This window comes from Rattus rattus, chromosome 2, assembly GCF_011064425.1.
Source record: "Rattus rattus isolate New Zealand chromosome 2, Rrattus_CSIRO_v1, whole genome shotgun sequence".
Lineage (NCBI taxonomy): Eukaryota > Metazoa > Chordata > Mammalia > Rodentia > Muridae > Rattus > Rattus rattus.
The window spans coordinates 192,880,358-192,893,179 of record NC_046155.1 but is presented as its reverse complement, the minus strand read 5'-3'; the positions used below and the strand labels follow the sequence as shown (position 1 = coordinate 192,893,179).

The following is a 12,822-nucleotide window of genomic DNA, read 5'->3' as shown; positions in this document are numbered from 1 at the left end:
ATGCATCTGGGGCCAACCTAATAGGAACATTTTCTCAGCCGAGGTTTCTCTTTCTAATGACTCTACAGCTTATGTCAAGTTGGCATTAAAAACCAGCATAGCCACCATCTGCTGTCTGCGAACCAAAGGATGGTGGTGGGGATTCTCACCAACTTTGACAGCTTTTAAATTGTCTGCACTAAAAGCTATCAATAAAGTCTATAACAAAAACCCTAAGTGTAGAGAACTATGTATAACACACTATAGTTGCTTCCAAGAGTGCAATCTATTTCAGGAGAGACGGACCTTAACAATGCAATCACAGAAGCCGGGAAGACATACGAGGAGATTGCCAGCCTTGTGGCAGAGCAGGTACAGCGGAATCATACTCCCCAACCAGCCCACGTTTGTTCTCTAAACCCAAACAGCTGTCCCCTGTCTGTCTGTGGCTTTTTGTTCATTTTATTTAGTGATGTTTTTCAGTTAAACCACCGTGGACAAATGTCTCACTAAGAAATCCGTGTGAAGCTGTATAGCTTACACCTGTAATTCTAGAACGTGGGAGGCTGGACTGAGGGGATAGCATTGAGTTCAAGGCCAGCCAGAGCTGTCAGCTGTATAGAGTTCCAGGCTGATCTCAGTCACAGAGTAAGACCCTTTCTCAGAGAGACAAAGACAAAGAATCTAAATGAGGTAGGAGTCTGTGGCTCAGTGGTAATTGGCCTAGCTTGCTGTTCATACTTGTAAGGCCCAGGATTTGATCCCCACACCCTCCAAAAAAGAAGTTTGGGGATGTGAACTGAATTAGCATCAGTGCCTCTGATCCGCTCTCAGCCGTAGACTAGAATGACGAGGAGCCCTGGTTTAACCTTGCACTGCTGCCTACCCTCTCTAAGCTCGATTTCCTCATCTGTGAGGCGCCTCAGACGAGCCTCAGGAGTGCGGGTGATATTTTTATATTGTCTATTAAAATGTAGGCGTTAAGCTCAACATTTTTGCTTGTTACAATTTTATGCCTATATTTTATTGATTAAAAATGCCCCTGGCACATATGTAGCAGAGGGCTGCCATGTCTGGCCTCCGTGAGAGAGGATGCACCTAATTCTGCAGAGACTTGATGTACCATGGTGTGGGCATTGGGGGGGGGGGTCTGCCCTCTGAGAGGTGAGGGGGAAAGTGGATGGAGAGGGGAACTCTGTGGGGGGAGACTAGAAGGGGGGCAGCATTTGGGATGTAAATAAATAAATGATTTTTAAAGAATGTGAAATATCTAAAAATACATCTTAACAAAAATGTCCCTGATAATATAATGTAAATACCTAGTTAACATCAAAATGGTTTATCACTGTCTTTACAACAGAAGACTCAGAATGCACCTGTCTCAAAGGTTTGCATTCTATTGGAGAGCCAATCCTAAACGCTTACCATGTAGGACACTTTTATAACAGAAAGCATTCAGCTTGCTTTCTGTTACTATTCTAAAACATCTGACCAACAGCAACTTGGAAAGGGAAAGGTTGATTGGCCCACAGTTCCAGGTCACAGTCACTCATAGAGGGAAGTCAGGACAGAAACTGAAGCAGAGGCACTGGAGGCTCCTGGCTGTCTCCCTCCGATACTGTGCTTTCTTAGACAGCCAAGGATCATCCACCTAGGGATGTCGCTTCCCATAGTGGGCTGGGCCCTCACACACCAGGTAGCAATCAGACCCTCCTCGAGCCAGTCTGATCCAGGCAGTCCTTAAGTTGAGACTCCCTCTTCACACGTGACCCTGGGTTATATCAAGTTGACCACAAAAACTAAGCAGTAAAGATGGACATAGAGGCACACACCTTTAATCCCAGCACAGGAGCCAGAGGCAGGCAGATATATGTGAGTTCAGGACCAGCCTGATCTACTTCGTGATATCCAGACCAGCCAGATTTTAGTGAGAGCATTTAAATAAGGAAGCAGCACTCACCATTCAGTGTCATACAGGAGGATGTGGGTGTCGTTCCTCAGTAGTTCCTTCTCCTTGATTTTCTAAATCCCTCTACCATTAACAGCCAGCCTGTGTCTTGTTATAGCCAAAGAAGGACCTCCACTTCCTGATGGAGTGCAACCACGAGTACAAAGGCTTTCTTGGCTGCTTCCCGGACATCATTGGTGCCCACAAGGTAAGGGCCACAGTGTTTGGAGGGACTTCCAGGCACACAACATTGCCATGGTTGTTTAGATCCTACATTTTTCCACGAGAAAAGAAACCCACTGAGTGTAGTGGTATATGCCTGTGATCCCAGCAGTGAGTTTCAGGCCAGACAGGACTACACAGTGAGACTCCATCTCAAGAAGAAGACATAGTAAACTAATTCCCATCATAAAGTTTTAAAGCTAAATTTAAAAATTGGTTGGTTATATCTTCATGTTTTAATTCTGGTTAGTATTTCCTCTTCGAGTCTCTGTAGTGCTCTAGTGTCTTGAGGCGCCCTTGGATTTGTTAGGAAAATCTCTGCAAAGGGCTGGCCTGTGGTCTTAGTGGTGCTCCATGAAGCATCATGAAAGAGCAGCACAATCTTTGTGTGATTCAGATAACTTAATATGAAACTCAGGAGGGTTGCTCTTGTCAGAGTTTATGGCAGCAGAGTTGGAGGTTCCTGTGTGGAGCCTCGTTTACACATCAAGGTAGAGCTGCTTCTTTGCAGACGGACATAAATACAGAGTGGTGTGCTCGAGCTGGATGAGGACTGGTGGCGGTGTTTACAGCTACTTCCATCCGAGAACGAAGTTAAGTGATCCAGCACCTCTCACAAACAACCAAGTAGAGCCGGAGTGCACACCCAACACCAATCTAAATGCCCTTTCAGAACAGAAGAGAGAGGACACAGGCCCATGGGTAGCTCGCATGGCTTTGTGGCCTCTCACGCCCGTTCTCCTCTGTGTATACATGACACCAGCAGTGCAGAATCTTACATGGACAGAGTTCTGTTTGTATCGAGGTGTATAGTGCTGCGAGTTCTAGCTTTATTGCAGTTTTCAGGAGCAGCAGCCTTCTGGCTTCCGAGGGACTTGGAGGGAGTTGGCCTGGGGTGTTCTGCTCTGTACCACACCTGCAGAGTGTCAGCATTGTTACATCTTAAGCTAAGATTAATGCGTTTTGCTTTGTCTTCTTAAATACTGTTACATTTATGTGTTTTTCTAGGGAGCAATAGAAAAAGTGAAAGAAAGTGACAAGCTGGTTGCAACTAGTAAAATCACCCCCCAGGACAAGCAGACGATGGTGAAGCGGGTTGGCACCATGTCGTATGCTTTGCAAGGTAAGAGAAAGGGTTACAAGTAACTGTGGAGCTGCTCCCACCACCGCATTAACCTACCTGTTGGGTAGGATCCAGATGTGATCCCAGTGACATTCAAAGCTAATTTAAAATGTCTGTCAGCTGATAGGTAGTATTTAATTTTACAGATGAACTTGGGATGCTCATGGGTGATGGCTTGATTGCACCTGCACATCATTACTTCTTAGCGACAGACTCTGTTAATAGCCTTTAATATCATACTGTTGTATTAAATTCCAAAGTTCAGACCTGGTGAGATGGCTCAGCGGTTAAGAACACTTACTGGCTGCTATACAGGCTCCTGAGTTCAATTTCCAGCAACCACATAGTGGCTCACAGCCGTCTGTAAAGGAGTCCGATGCCATGTTCTGGCATGCAGGTGTACATGCAGACAGAGCACTTCTACACTTTTTTTTAATGTATAAATTAATAAATTTTAAATTCGAAAAGTTCAGCTTCTAGAGGTCTGTAACCTCTGTGCTCTGGGACCATGGAGTCTAAAAAGAGGCTTGTGGGTGTTATTTAGACATAATTTACTGTTAGTAGAAAGAAAACAACTGATTTCTAGAGATGTGTGTGTGTCAGAGAGACAAGAGCAGCAAATGACCGTCTCTGTGGGGTGAAGGCTGACGCCGGCACGTGCCTTGGCAGACTGAGGCTGTCAGTGGGATTCAGCATGTACTCAATGACAGCCATCCATTACTAGACAGTGGCACTCGCTGCTGGTGTCAGCCTGTGTTCTGGGCTTTTGATAGAGTTGGGCTGAGAACTGGCATGCATAGAAGCAGCCAGATTAAGTCCTGCTGATGACCAGTCTTAGCCAAGCAGAGAGTCATGTTGTCATTCAAATCCCCCCCCCACCCCCCCGGAGCTGAGGACCAAACCCAGGGTCTTGCGCTTGCTAGGCAAGCGCTCTACCACTGAGCTAAATCCCCAACCCCGTCATTCAAGTTCTTGCTGGGAACTAATCCTGTGATAATTTTGTTGTAGCTGAGATGAATCACTTCCACAGTAACCGGATCTACGATTACAACAGTGTCATCCGCCTCTACCTGGAGCAGCAAGTGCAATTTTATGAAACAGTGAGTGCCCCTCTCCCAACATCCCTCTATGCACATGTGTGTGTGAGGGGGGCGTCCATGCTTAGAGACCTTGACCACATAGAGTTGGTCAGTTTGTAATCTTTACTACTGAGTGATAAACTAAAGGGGGTTACATTTTGAACAGTGTTTAGTGGTTTGATTTTTTTTTAAGCTTTTAAAATTCCATCTGAGGCATATTGGATCAAAAGAGCTTTCCTGGGATTGGAGAGATGACTTAGTGGTTAAGAGCACTGACTGCTGTCAGGAAAACCCAGGTTCAGTTTCCGTGGATAACATGGTGGTTCACAATCACCCATAACCCCAGCTCCAGGGACCTGATGTCCTCCTCTGACCTCCGTGGGCACCAGCCACACTCAAGCCACACACACACACACACACACACACACACACACACTTACAGGCAAAGATCCACATGGAAAATAAAATGAATACCTAATTTTTGGAAAATTTAAGCTTCCCTTGAAGAACAGGCATTGGTTTCTAGTTTTGAAGCCTTGAGCAGTCCTGACTCTGTCCTTCCTTCTGAGCCTCTCCACGCAGAGGGACAGTGAGTGCCAAAGGAGATGAGATCACCCTGCCGACCCAGAAGTGTCCTCTTCAGTCAGGGAAGGAAGCAAAGGCAGCCTTGCTTGTGACCCAGGCTTCATGGTTGCCAAAGAAGTCTCTTCAGGAAAACCAAACTAACGCAATGTTGTAGACATTTTCAGTCAGCAAACTGTAGAGAAAACCGTAAATCTCCCTTTCTCTGCTTCCTCCTTCATTCCACACCTCCACACTTCTTTTTTTTTTTCTTTTCTTTTTTTTGGAGCTGGGGACCGAACCCAGGGCCTTGCGCATGCTAGGCAAGCGCCCTACCACTGAGCTAAATCCCCAACCCCCACACCTCCACACTTCTTGTCAGTGCCGCTGGAACTCAGGCCCTGCAGGGCAGCACTGGGGGAACAGTGAGCACTTGAGGTAGCCTGGGCACTCAGCCATGCCATTGCCTCCGTGCATTCAGAGATGCAGGCTAGCCCTTCCGTGCATTCAGAGATGCAGGCTAGCCCTCAGCGCTCGTCTCTGCATGTGCAGCTTTTGGGTTGCTCTCTGCCAAAAACACCTTGTGAGTCCTGGAAGAGGCTGCGAATACACATGCACAATTACACGTTTAAACACATAAATGTAAACACGCGTACTTTGTATGCAATTGTGGCTGCAGTTGGTTGGGGAGGCACGTTGCTCGTGGGATGGACTCACTCAGGAGCGCTCTCTGTCACAATAGCCATCTGTGTCCTTTAGCTTTCCTGTCAGTTACTGCTGGGCTGGGCCCCTCTGCGTGTTAGACATAGTTACATGTGCTCTGAGGAAACATTGGAAGGGCAGCTTCCAAGGTTCTCATTCTGTTGATTTATTAATTGTCAAGTCCACACGTGCTATCAGTATTGACCTTGTAATTCACCATGGAAAACCAGGTATTTTGTCACTATTGTCTTATAACAAAATATCCCTTAAATTATTAAAGCTTACATTTCTGTACACGGAGCAAACATGTATGAGTACCTACTCTATACTCCCACCTACTTGACATGTTTAAGGTCCCAAAATGAATAAGGAATTGGAGACTTTAAGGGATACCTAGTACCCTGAGGGGAGGGGAGGGCTGTAACAGATTCACAGTGCACCCTGGGCTGTCAGAGATGCAGCCCCACTTAACCCTCCACCTCCACAACAGGGAGTCGTGAGTGTTCAGACTTGTCCAGAGGAGACGGGGACTCGGGGCAGGCCTGTGTAGCCCAGGCATCATCCTGCTGTCTGGTGGAGAAGGGGCTAGTCTAAAAATGTGGCCCCCACTGTCAGGCAGGGCCTGGCCGGGGGCCCAGCTGGGCAGGTAGGGACAGGCAGCAGGGTTTCTCACACAGTGGACTCCACTGAGCACAGCAGGGCTGCGATGGTGAAGGTTCTCCAGCACGGAGTCCCAGTGGCTACAGACGAGACTAGCAGACCAGCTAACGGACTCAACAAGTTTATGTTTAACTCGATAGAGGGCATATGGACCACTGTGCAGTGTAATATCTTGGGATGGAAATGTCTCAACTGCTCTGTTCTTTTCACCAGATCGCAGAAAAGCTGAGGCAGGCCCTCGGCCGCTTCCCAGTTATGTAGACCAGAACGGACACAAGAGAACTCCGAAGTGCTTCTTTTTGACCTGGGACAATGCAATTCAGTTTTCTCCCCACCCCATCATAAGAGAGAGAGAGAGAAAGAGAAGGAAGAAAACCAAAAAGAAAGAAGTTGACAAAACTTGTTTTCGTCATTAGCCAGCCTAAAGGCATTGTTGCTTAGGATGGCCTTCCTTGTTCATTTCGACATATTAGTTACCCAATGGAAATGTCTATTTTTGAAAAATACTTAAATTTATCAAGATTTTTGAATGAAGAAATAGGGGTTCCTCCTCCTGGTATTTTACATAGAATCGTAATTTATACATTACCTATGATCTTCCAGTTCTTACCCAATGTCAGATAATTAATACTAATTGCTTTCTTAAAAATATGAAAAATGGCAGAATAAAAAATGTATCTTTGTATATTTTTATAACTCTTTCAGTCCTTTGGGGACCCTTGTCTGTTTAGGGGAGTCTGCACACCCTCACTGGCATAGCTACAGTTAAGTGCTCCCGGCATGGGGAAGAAAAGAGGATTCCAGATCACCTACACCTTCACAGTTTGTGGTGGGTAGCCCAGCAGAAGTCCTGTTAGGTGGGCACAGCAGGTGAGAAGAGCCCGCCTACCCACTGCTGCCCACAGGTTGATTCCCTGTGCTGCTGTTAGGTAAATTCAGCACTCTGCACGCCCGCTTAGCTCACAGTAAGGCGTGTTTTACACTAGAAGAGTAAGTCAGAAAAGGTGACTTGTCCCACTACCCCAGGTGGGTGGCCACCCTGCTTCCAGGACCTCCCACCTGTCACCTTCAGTCCCTCAGCTGTCCATGAGATGGGGGAGGGGGGGTTGCTGATAGGAGAGGTGCTCGTGGTCCCCGGTTTGGAGCAGCAGGCTGGTCAGTATTCCCTCAAAAGATGAAAGCCAAGTTCAGCACCTGTTCCTCTCCGTTTCCCAGAGAATGGGAAAGTTAAGGGCTGGCATGAGCGGTGGGACGTGCTGCAGCAGCAAGCTGGTGACAAGCAGAGACTGGCTCTGTCTGTGGCTGTGTCCCCGCCTTCAGAAACTCCTGACCCTGGCTCAAGGCCTGAGAGCACAGAGCACACGCTGTCCCCTCCCTGCAGACAGTGGTCCCCTTCCACAGTTGCCTTATGATGTGATCCTCTGCTGTCACTTCCTGACCTGATGATGATATTACAGAGATGGGATGTCCGGGCCAACAAACGTGAATGAAACCAAAAACAAGTAGCTGAGGAGATCCAATGAGCGTGAGCACGAGAACTTCCTGTTCCCTAATATCAGGGGTTTGAGCGTGAGCATGAGAACTTCCTGTTTCCTAATATCAGGGGTTTGTTAATGTTTTCTAAGTCATTTCTCCCTACTTGATTTTTCTTTTATAAAATTCCACAGAACCGTGTTTATGATACAGCCGTTTAATATATGTACAAATTGTAAAGAACATGTATAAATATTTTACATAAATGTAAGAGCATGTAGAAGCCAATATATAAATAAATTGTTTTTAAAAACTGTACAGCACATTCTCAAAGCACTTTTTCAGAATACTTTTGGCACTTTATGTGATCAAGGTTTTGTTGTTGTGAACTCCTTTTTCTCCCAGTCGCCGGAAGGTGTCCAGGTAATGAACTTTTCTCCAAAACATCCTTCCCCTAACATCACTAGCTTTGGTTTCTGAGCCGTCACCAATCCTGCAAGCATGCCACAAACTCTTGACACCCGTGCCCTCCTCCAGATGTCCTAAGGAAGAATGAGCCAGGCACGCGGAAAAGAAAGGTTAAGCGTTGACGAGAAGAGGCAGGAAGTAATGGTAACTGCTTTAGAGCTGAGGGGTAAAGAGGAATGTGAAAGTCAGATACAGTCCAGTGGAGGCTGCCATGATGGGGGGAGGGGTGCGCCCTATTCCAAAGTGGTTCTTTGGTCTTGATGCTTGGTTTTTAATTACTTGAATCAGCTTCCGATACCACAGAAGAACTGTGGGAATACAGGAACTTTAAAAGGTCTTGGCAGGGGCTTGGAGATGGCTCCGCTGCTGAGAGCGCTGGCTGCTCTTGCAGAGGCCCCAGGTCTGATTCTCAGCACCCCATGGCAGCTCAGAACTGCCTGTAACTCCAGTTCTGGGGGGATATAACTCCCTCTTCTGGCCTCTGGGGGCCTTGCATATGTATGTGGCACACAGACATACATGCATGCTGGCAAACACATTCACATCAAAATTTTTTTTTTAAGATTTATTTATGTATTTATAGCACACTGTCAATGTTTTCAAACACACCAGAAGGGAGCATCAGATCTCATTACAGATGGTTGTGAGCCACCATGTGGTTGCTGGGATTTGAACTCAGGACCTCTGGAAGAGCAGTCAGTGCTCTTAACCCTTGAGCCAGCCTAAAATCTTTTTGTGAAGTACTAATGCTGACTATGTCAAAGTCATTTACTTTTTGGAAATGAGATGACTAAACAGTGGTCAAACACTGAAAGTATAATCTTTAGATTTGTTTCATATGTATGAGTGTCTGCGCCTGTCTGGTGCAGGGAGATGCAGGAGGGACATCAGATCCCCTGGAGCTGGCGTTACAGGGTTATTAGCTACTGCGTGGGTGCTGGGAGCTGAGCCTGGGTCCTCGGAAACCATCTGTAACCTCAAATGCTGGAAATATTCCATGATTTGCAACATGCTGTCAAGTTGTTTATGATATTAGAAACACGGTGTGTGCCCGAGTTTGACAGTGAAAACTGATTTTTTTTTTTTTTTTGGTTCTTTTTTTTTTTTCAGAGCTGGGGACCGAACCCAGGGCCTTGCGCTTCCTAGGCAAGCGCTCTACCACTGAGCTAAATCCCCAACCCCGTGAAAACTGATTTTAATGGCTCGTTTAGCCTCACATTTGAAATGAGTTAAATATGGATCCTCAAGGTGAATCCCACATTAAGCAAGCCCAAATTAAGGCAAGTGGATTTTGATATATTGGCTAAACATAATCCTCTGAACATCAAAAATATATAGTTTTGCTTTGAATTTGGTATAAGAATTTGAAAATACTTTCAAGTTTCTGAGAAAATATTTTGGTATATTTGCTACTCCAACTTTAGTCAATAAATGATCCTTACCATGTTTCAACTGGAATGCATAGAGCTGAGGTCTGATAGTCAACAGAGAAAAAATGATTATATCTCCTTACTAGACTTTCCTAGGCCCTATCTCCCAGAAACAGTATCTCTTCAAGATCGTGCCTTACACCATGCAGTGGTGGTGCACACCTTTAATGCAGCACTCAGAAGGCAGAGGCAGGAGAGTTTCTCAGTTCGAGGCTAATGTGGTCTACAGAGCAAGTTCTAGGATGACCTGGGCTACACAAAGATATCTTGTCTTGAAAAACAAAATGATGATGGTGGTAGTGCTGGTGGTGCTGGTGGTGATAGACACCTTACTCATGGCATCACCTTTGGGCAGTGCCTAAATTTGTGAACTGTTTTCTAGAATAAAGCATACTCAGAGTAAAATACCAGAGAATCAGATGAGCACCTTAATTCAGAGAATGGAAGCTACGTCCATCAATCATCGATGCATCCATTTCTGAAATAGGATGCCAAATGGTCCATTAGTTTACGTTGCCCTCTTTTGTAATAAAAGCATCAAAAACTCAAGTTTTATTACTTAGGTATTCATTTTCTCTGGTAGTGATTACAGACTTGGGACCTGGTTGACAGGATTTTTTGTTTCGAGACATGTTTTTTCTGTGTTAGCCCTGGATGTCCTAAAACCTATTCTGTAGACCAGGCTAGCCTCAAACTCAAAGATCTGCTGCCTGCTTCTGCCTCCCTGAGTGCAGGGATTAAAGGCGTGCACCACCTACACCTGGTGGTTCGATTGGATTATTATTCGGAGATTTCTTTCGCGTAGCCTTGGGAATGGATAACAGGAAATCATGCACAGACCCTTTGCGCATCAGCTTCTATTAGTGTCTGTGTATTAAACGAGTGGCCAGAGTGTTATTCTACAATTAATGTGGCTCAGGGAAGACGATGGAGAATAGTCAAGTGGCATAAACGACAGGTTTACAGCTCAGAGCAAGGGTGGGTGGACTCTTGAGCTACACATTGCCACCAGCTTTTAGTCTGTTTCTGAACTGTCAGTTCCTGTTTCCCAAATGGGGGACAGCTCTTTGAGATTACAATTTATATTACAACAATCTTCAGAGGGGTTGCCAAGGTACCCAAGAGTCCCTCACCTGGCGGGTGGCCCAGCGAGAGGGGAGAGGGTCCTTTTGTAGGCAGCTCACTCGACCCTGTGGCATGGTCGGGGTGCAGCTGTGCGTGAGGGTTTTGGAAAGAAGGACCCACAGGGACAGAACGATAGGCAGAAGTAGCCACGGCCATCTCTTCATGGGGTCAATAACTCCGGGAGCAGCCCGAGGAGGAGCGGTGGGCGGGGCGGTCGGTTGTGGGCGGGGCTTAGGACGATGTGGGGCGGGGCCATGTTTTTTTTTAGCCGTTTGGGGGTGGGCGGAGCAATGTTCCTGAGGGGCGGGGCTGCTGCCCGGTGGTGTTTTAGGCCTTTGAGGCAGCAGGTGAGCCTGAGGGGCGGAGTTTGTGGGCGGAGACTGGACTCAGGCTAGCATGAATCACTGGGTGTAGGTTGGCTGTTGACCCAGCAGCTGTCAAGGCACAGATGCTTAAAACAAATACACCTACAAACCCTGACCTCGGGGAATTTTCTAGAACAGAGCTCTGGGCGTTGAGAATGAAATCTAAACAAGCACGTCTCTAGGGAGTGTTTGAGGAAGCCAGGGTCTCTTAAAAAAAAACGCAATCCTGTTCCTGGAGCCCAGCTGGAATGACCTGTGTGACCTTTCTGTGTGTCCATCAACCAGCAAGGAGCCCCCAAGAAGCCTGCTGAGTCCAGGAGCGCCACAATAGAAACTAGCCACCTCAGAGGAGGGCGGAAACCCAGGAGACAAGGTGAACAGCTGGACTGCACCTGCCTAACCGCCCTCAGAAGCACTTTATTACTAAGTTATAACTTTTGTTTTTCTCCAAAACAGGGTTTCTTTGTGTAACCCTGGCTGTCCTGGAACTCGATTTGTATACCAAGCTGCCCTTGAACTCACAGAAATCCACCTGCCTCTGCTTCCCAAATGCTGGGATTAAAAGTATTCACCACTATGCCCACTCTAGGTTTAGCTTTATGCTTAAAGATGAAGAGATGTCGTACTGGCCTTCACATGGCACACGATCTGGCTAGGAGTAGTGAGGGAGTAAAAAGCAGACACACACACAGAAACATCTAGTTTGGGGTAGACTGATGCAGAAGCTACAGCACCCCAGAAACTCACTATAGAGGTGAACAAGAGGTGGGGTTACTATCCAGCTGAGCAAGGAGGCAAGCTTTACGAAACACAGGTGGAGCGAGGAGACTTCACATGCGTACCCATGCCTTCTTCCATTAGCTAACCTCTGGAGGAAACAGCCTCAGTAGGGGAGCCGACTTCGGTCCATAGACATGGGGATGGGGTGCTATGAGGTAGACATTTTCTGCACACATCATCAATATTTACACTTGGACTAGGGGAAAGATGTGTCATTTCCCACGGGAAAGAGCCTATCGGGTTCTTGACGTGGTGCGCTCCTGTCAACGGCTTACATTCACTGGGAACTCCACTAAGGGTTCCTCTGCCCTCACCATGCTGGCTGTGCCCCATTGTGGCAGAATGCGGCTGTTTAGGCCAAACCCATGGCTCTGTACCCTCATCTTTTATCCACCACAACTGAAGGAACGGAGACGTCACTGAGTTCACCGAGAACCACAGCGGTAGGCAATGAGGCTTCAGCCGAAAATGGCTTTAAAAGCTTTGCCTTTTTCTAGTAAAACAAATGCGTCAAGTTTTGATTCCTGGTGTCTTAGCTCCCTGACCCGGAATGACCTTGTGATGCTGCAAGCTAAAGCAGACAGTTGGTAATCGTGACACAGGAAGCCAGCGTGCTCAGAGAGGAAACTTGCCCAATCCTTGGTGACACTGCTGAGCATCTACCCCAGCCCCGGACACCCACTGTGAGACTCACTAAGAGTGGACAAGCCAGGCTCAGGTCTTTACTCTGAGCGCCTGTTAGACTGGCCTACACCCAGACTGCAGGCCGTGTCGTGCAGGAGGCTCTCAAAGCCACGGCCAGCCTCAGCTGCCTAGCAAGACTGTGAATCAGAAAAAGTCATTGATAGGTGAGGTGTGTGTGTGTGTGTGTGTGTGTGTGTGTGTGTGTGTGTGTGTGTCTGTGTCT

General features: G+C 46.9%; 1 protein-coding gene across 1 annotated transcript in view; it reads left to right on the top strand.

Moving 5' to 3' along the window:
- Snx9 (sorting nexin 9) overlaps positions 1-6,959 on the top strand; it is a 78,828-nt gene extending 71,869 nt beyond the window's left edge. The window contains exons 14-18 of the mRNA XM_032894751.1: positions 275-351; positions 2,046-2,135; positions 3,158-3,272; positions 4,281-4,372; positions 6,488-6,959. Coding sequence (XP_032750642.1) covers positions 275-351; positions 2,046-2,135; positions 3,158-3,272; positions 4,281-4,372; positions 6,488-6,535 — 422 coding nt within the window. The 3' untranslated portion in view covers positions 6,536-6,959. The remainder of the gene's footprint in view (positions 1-274; positions 352-2,045; positions 2,136-3,157; positions 3,273-4,280; positions 4,373-6,487) is intronic.
- The last annotated feature ends 5,863 nt before the right edge of the window (positions 6,960-12,822 follow it).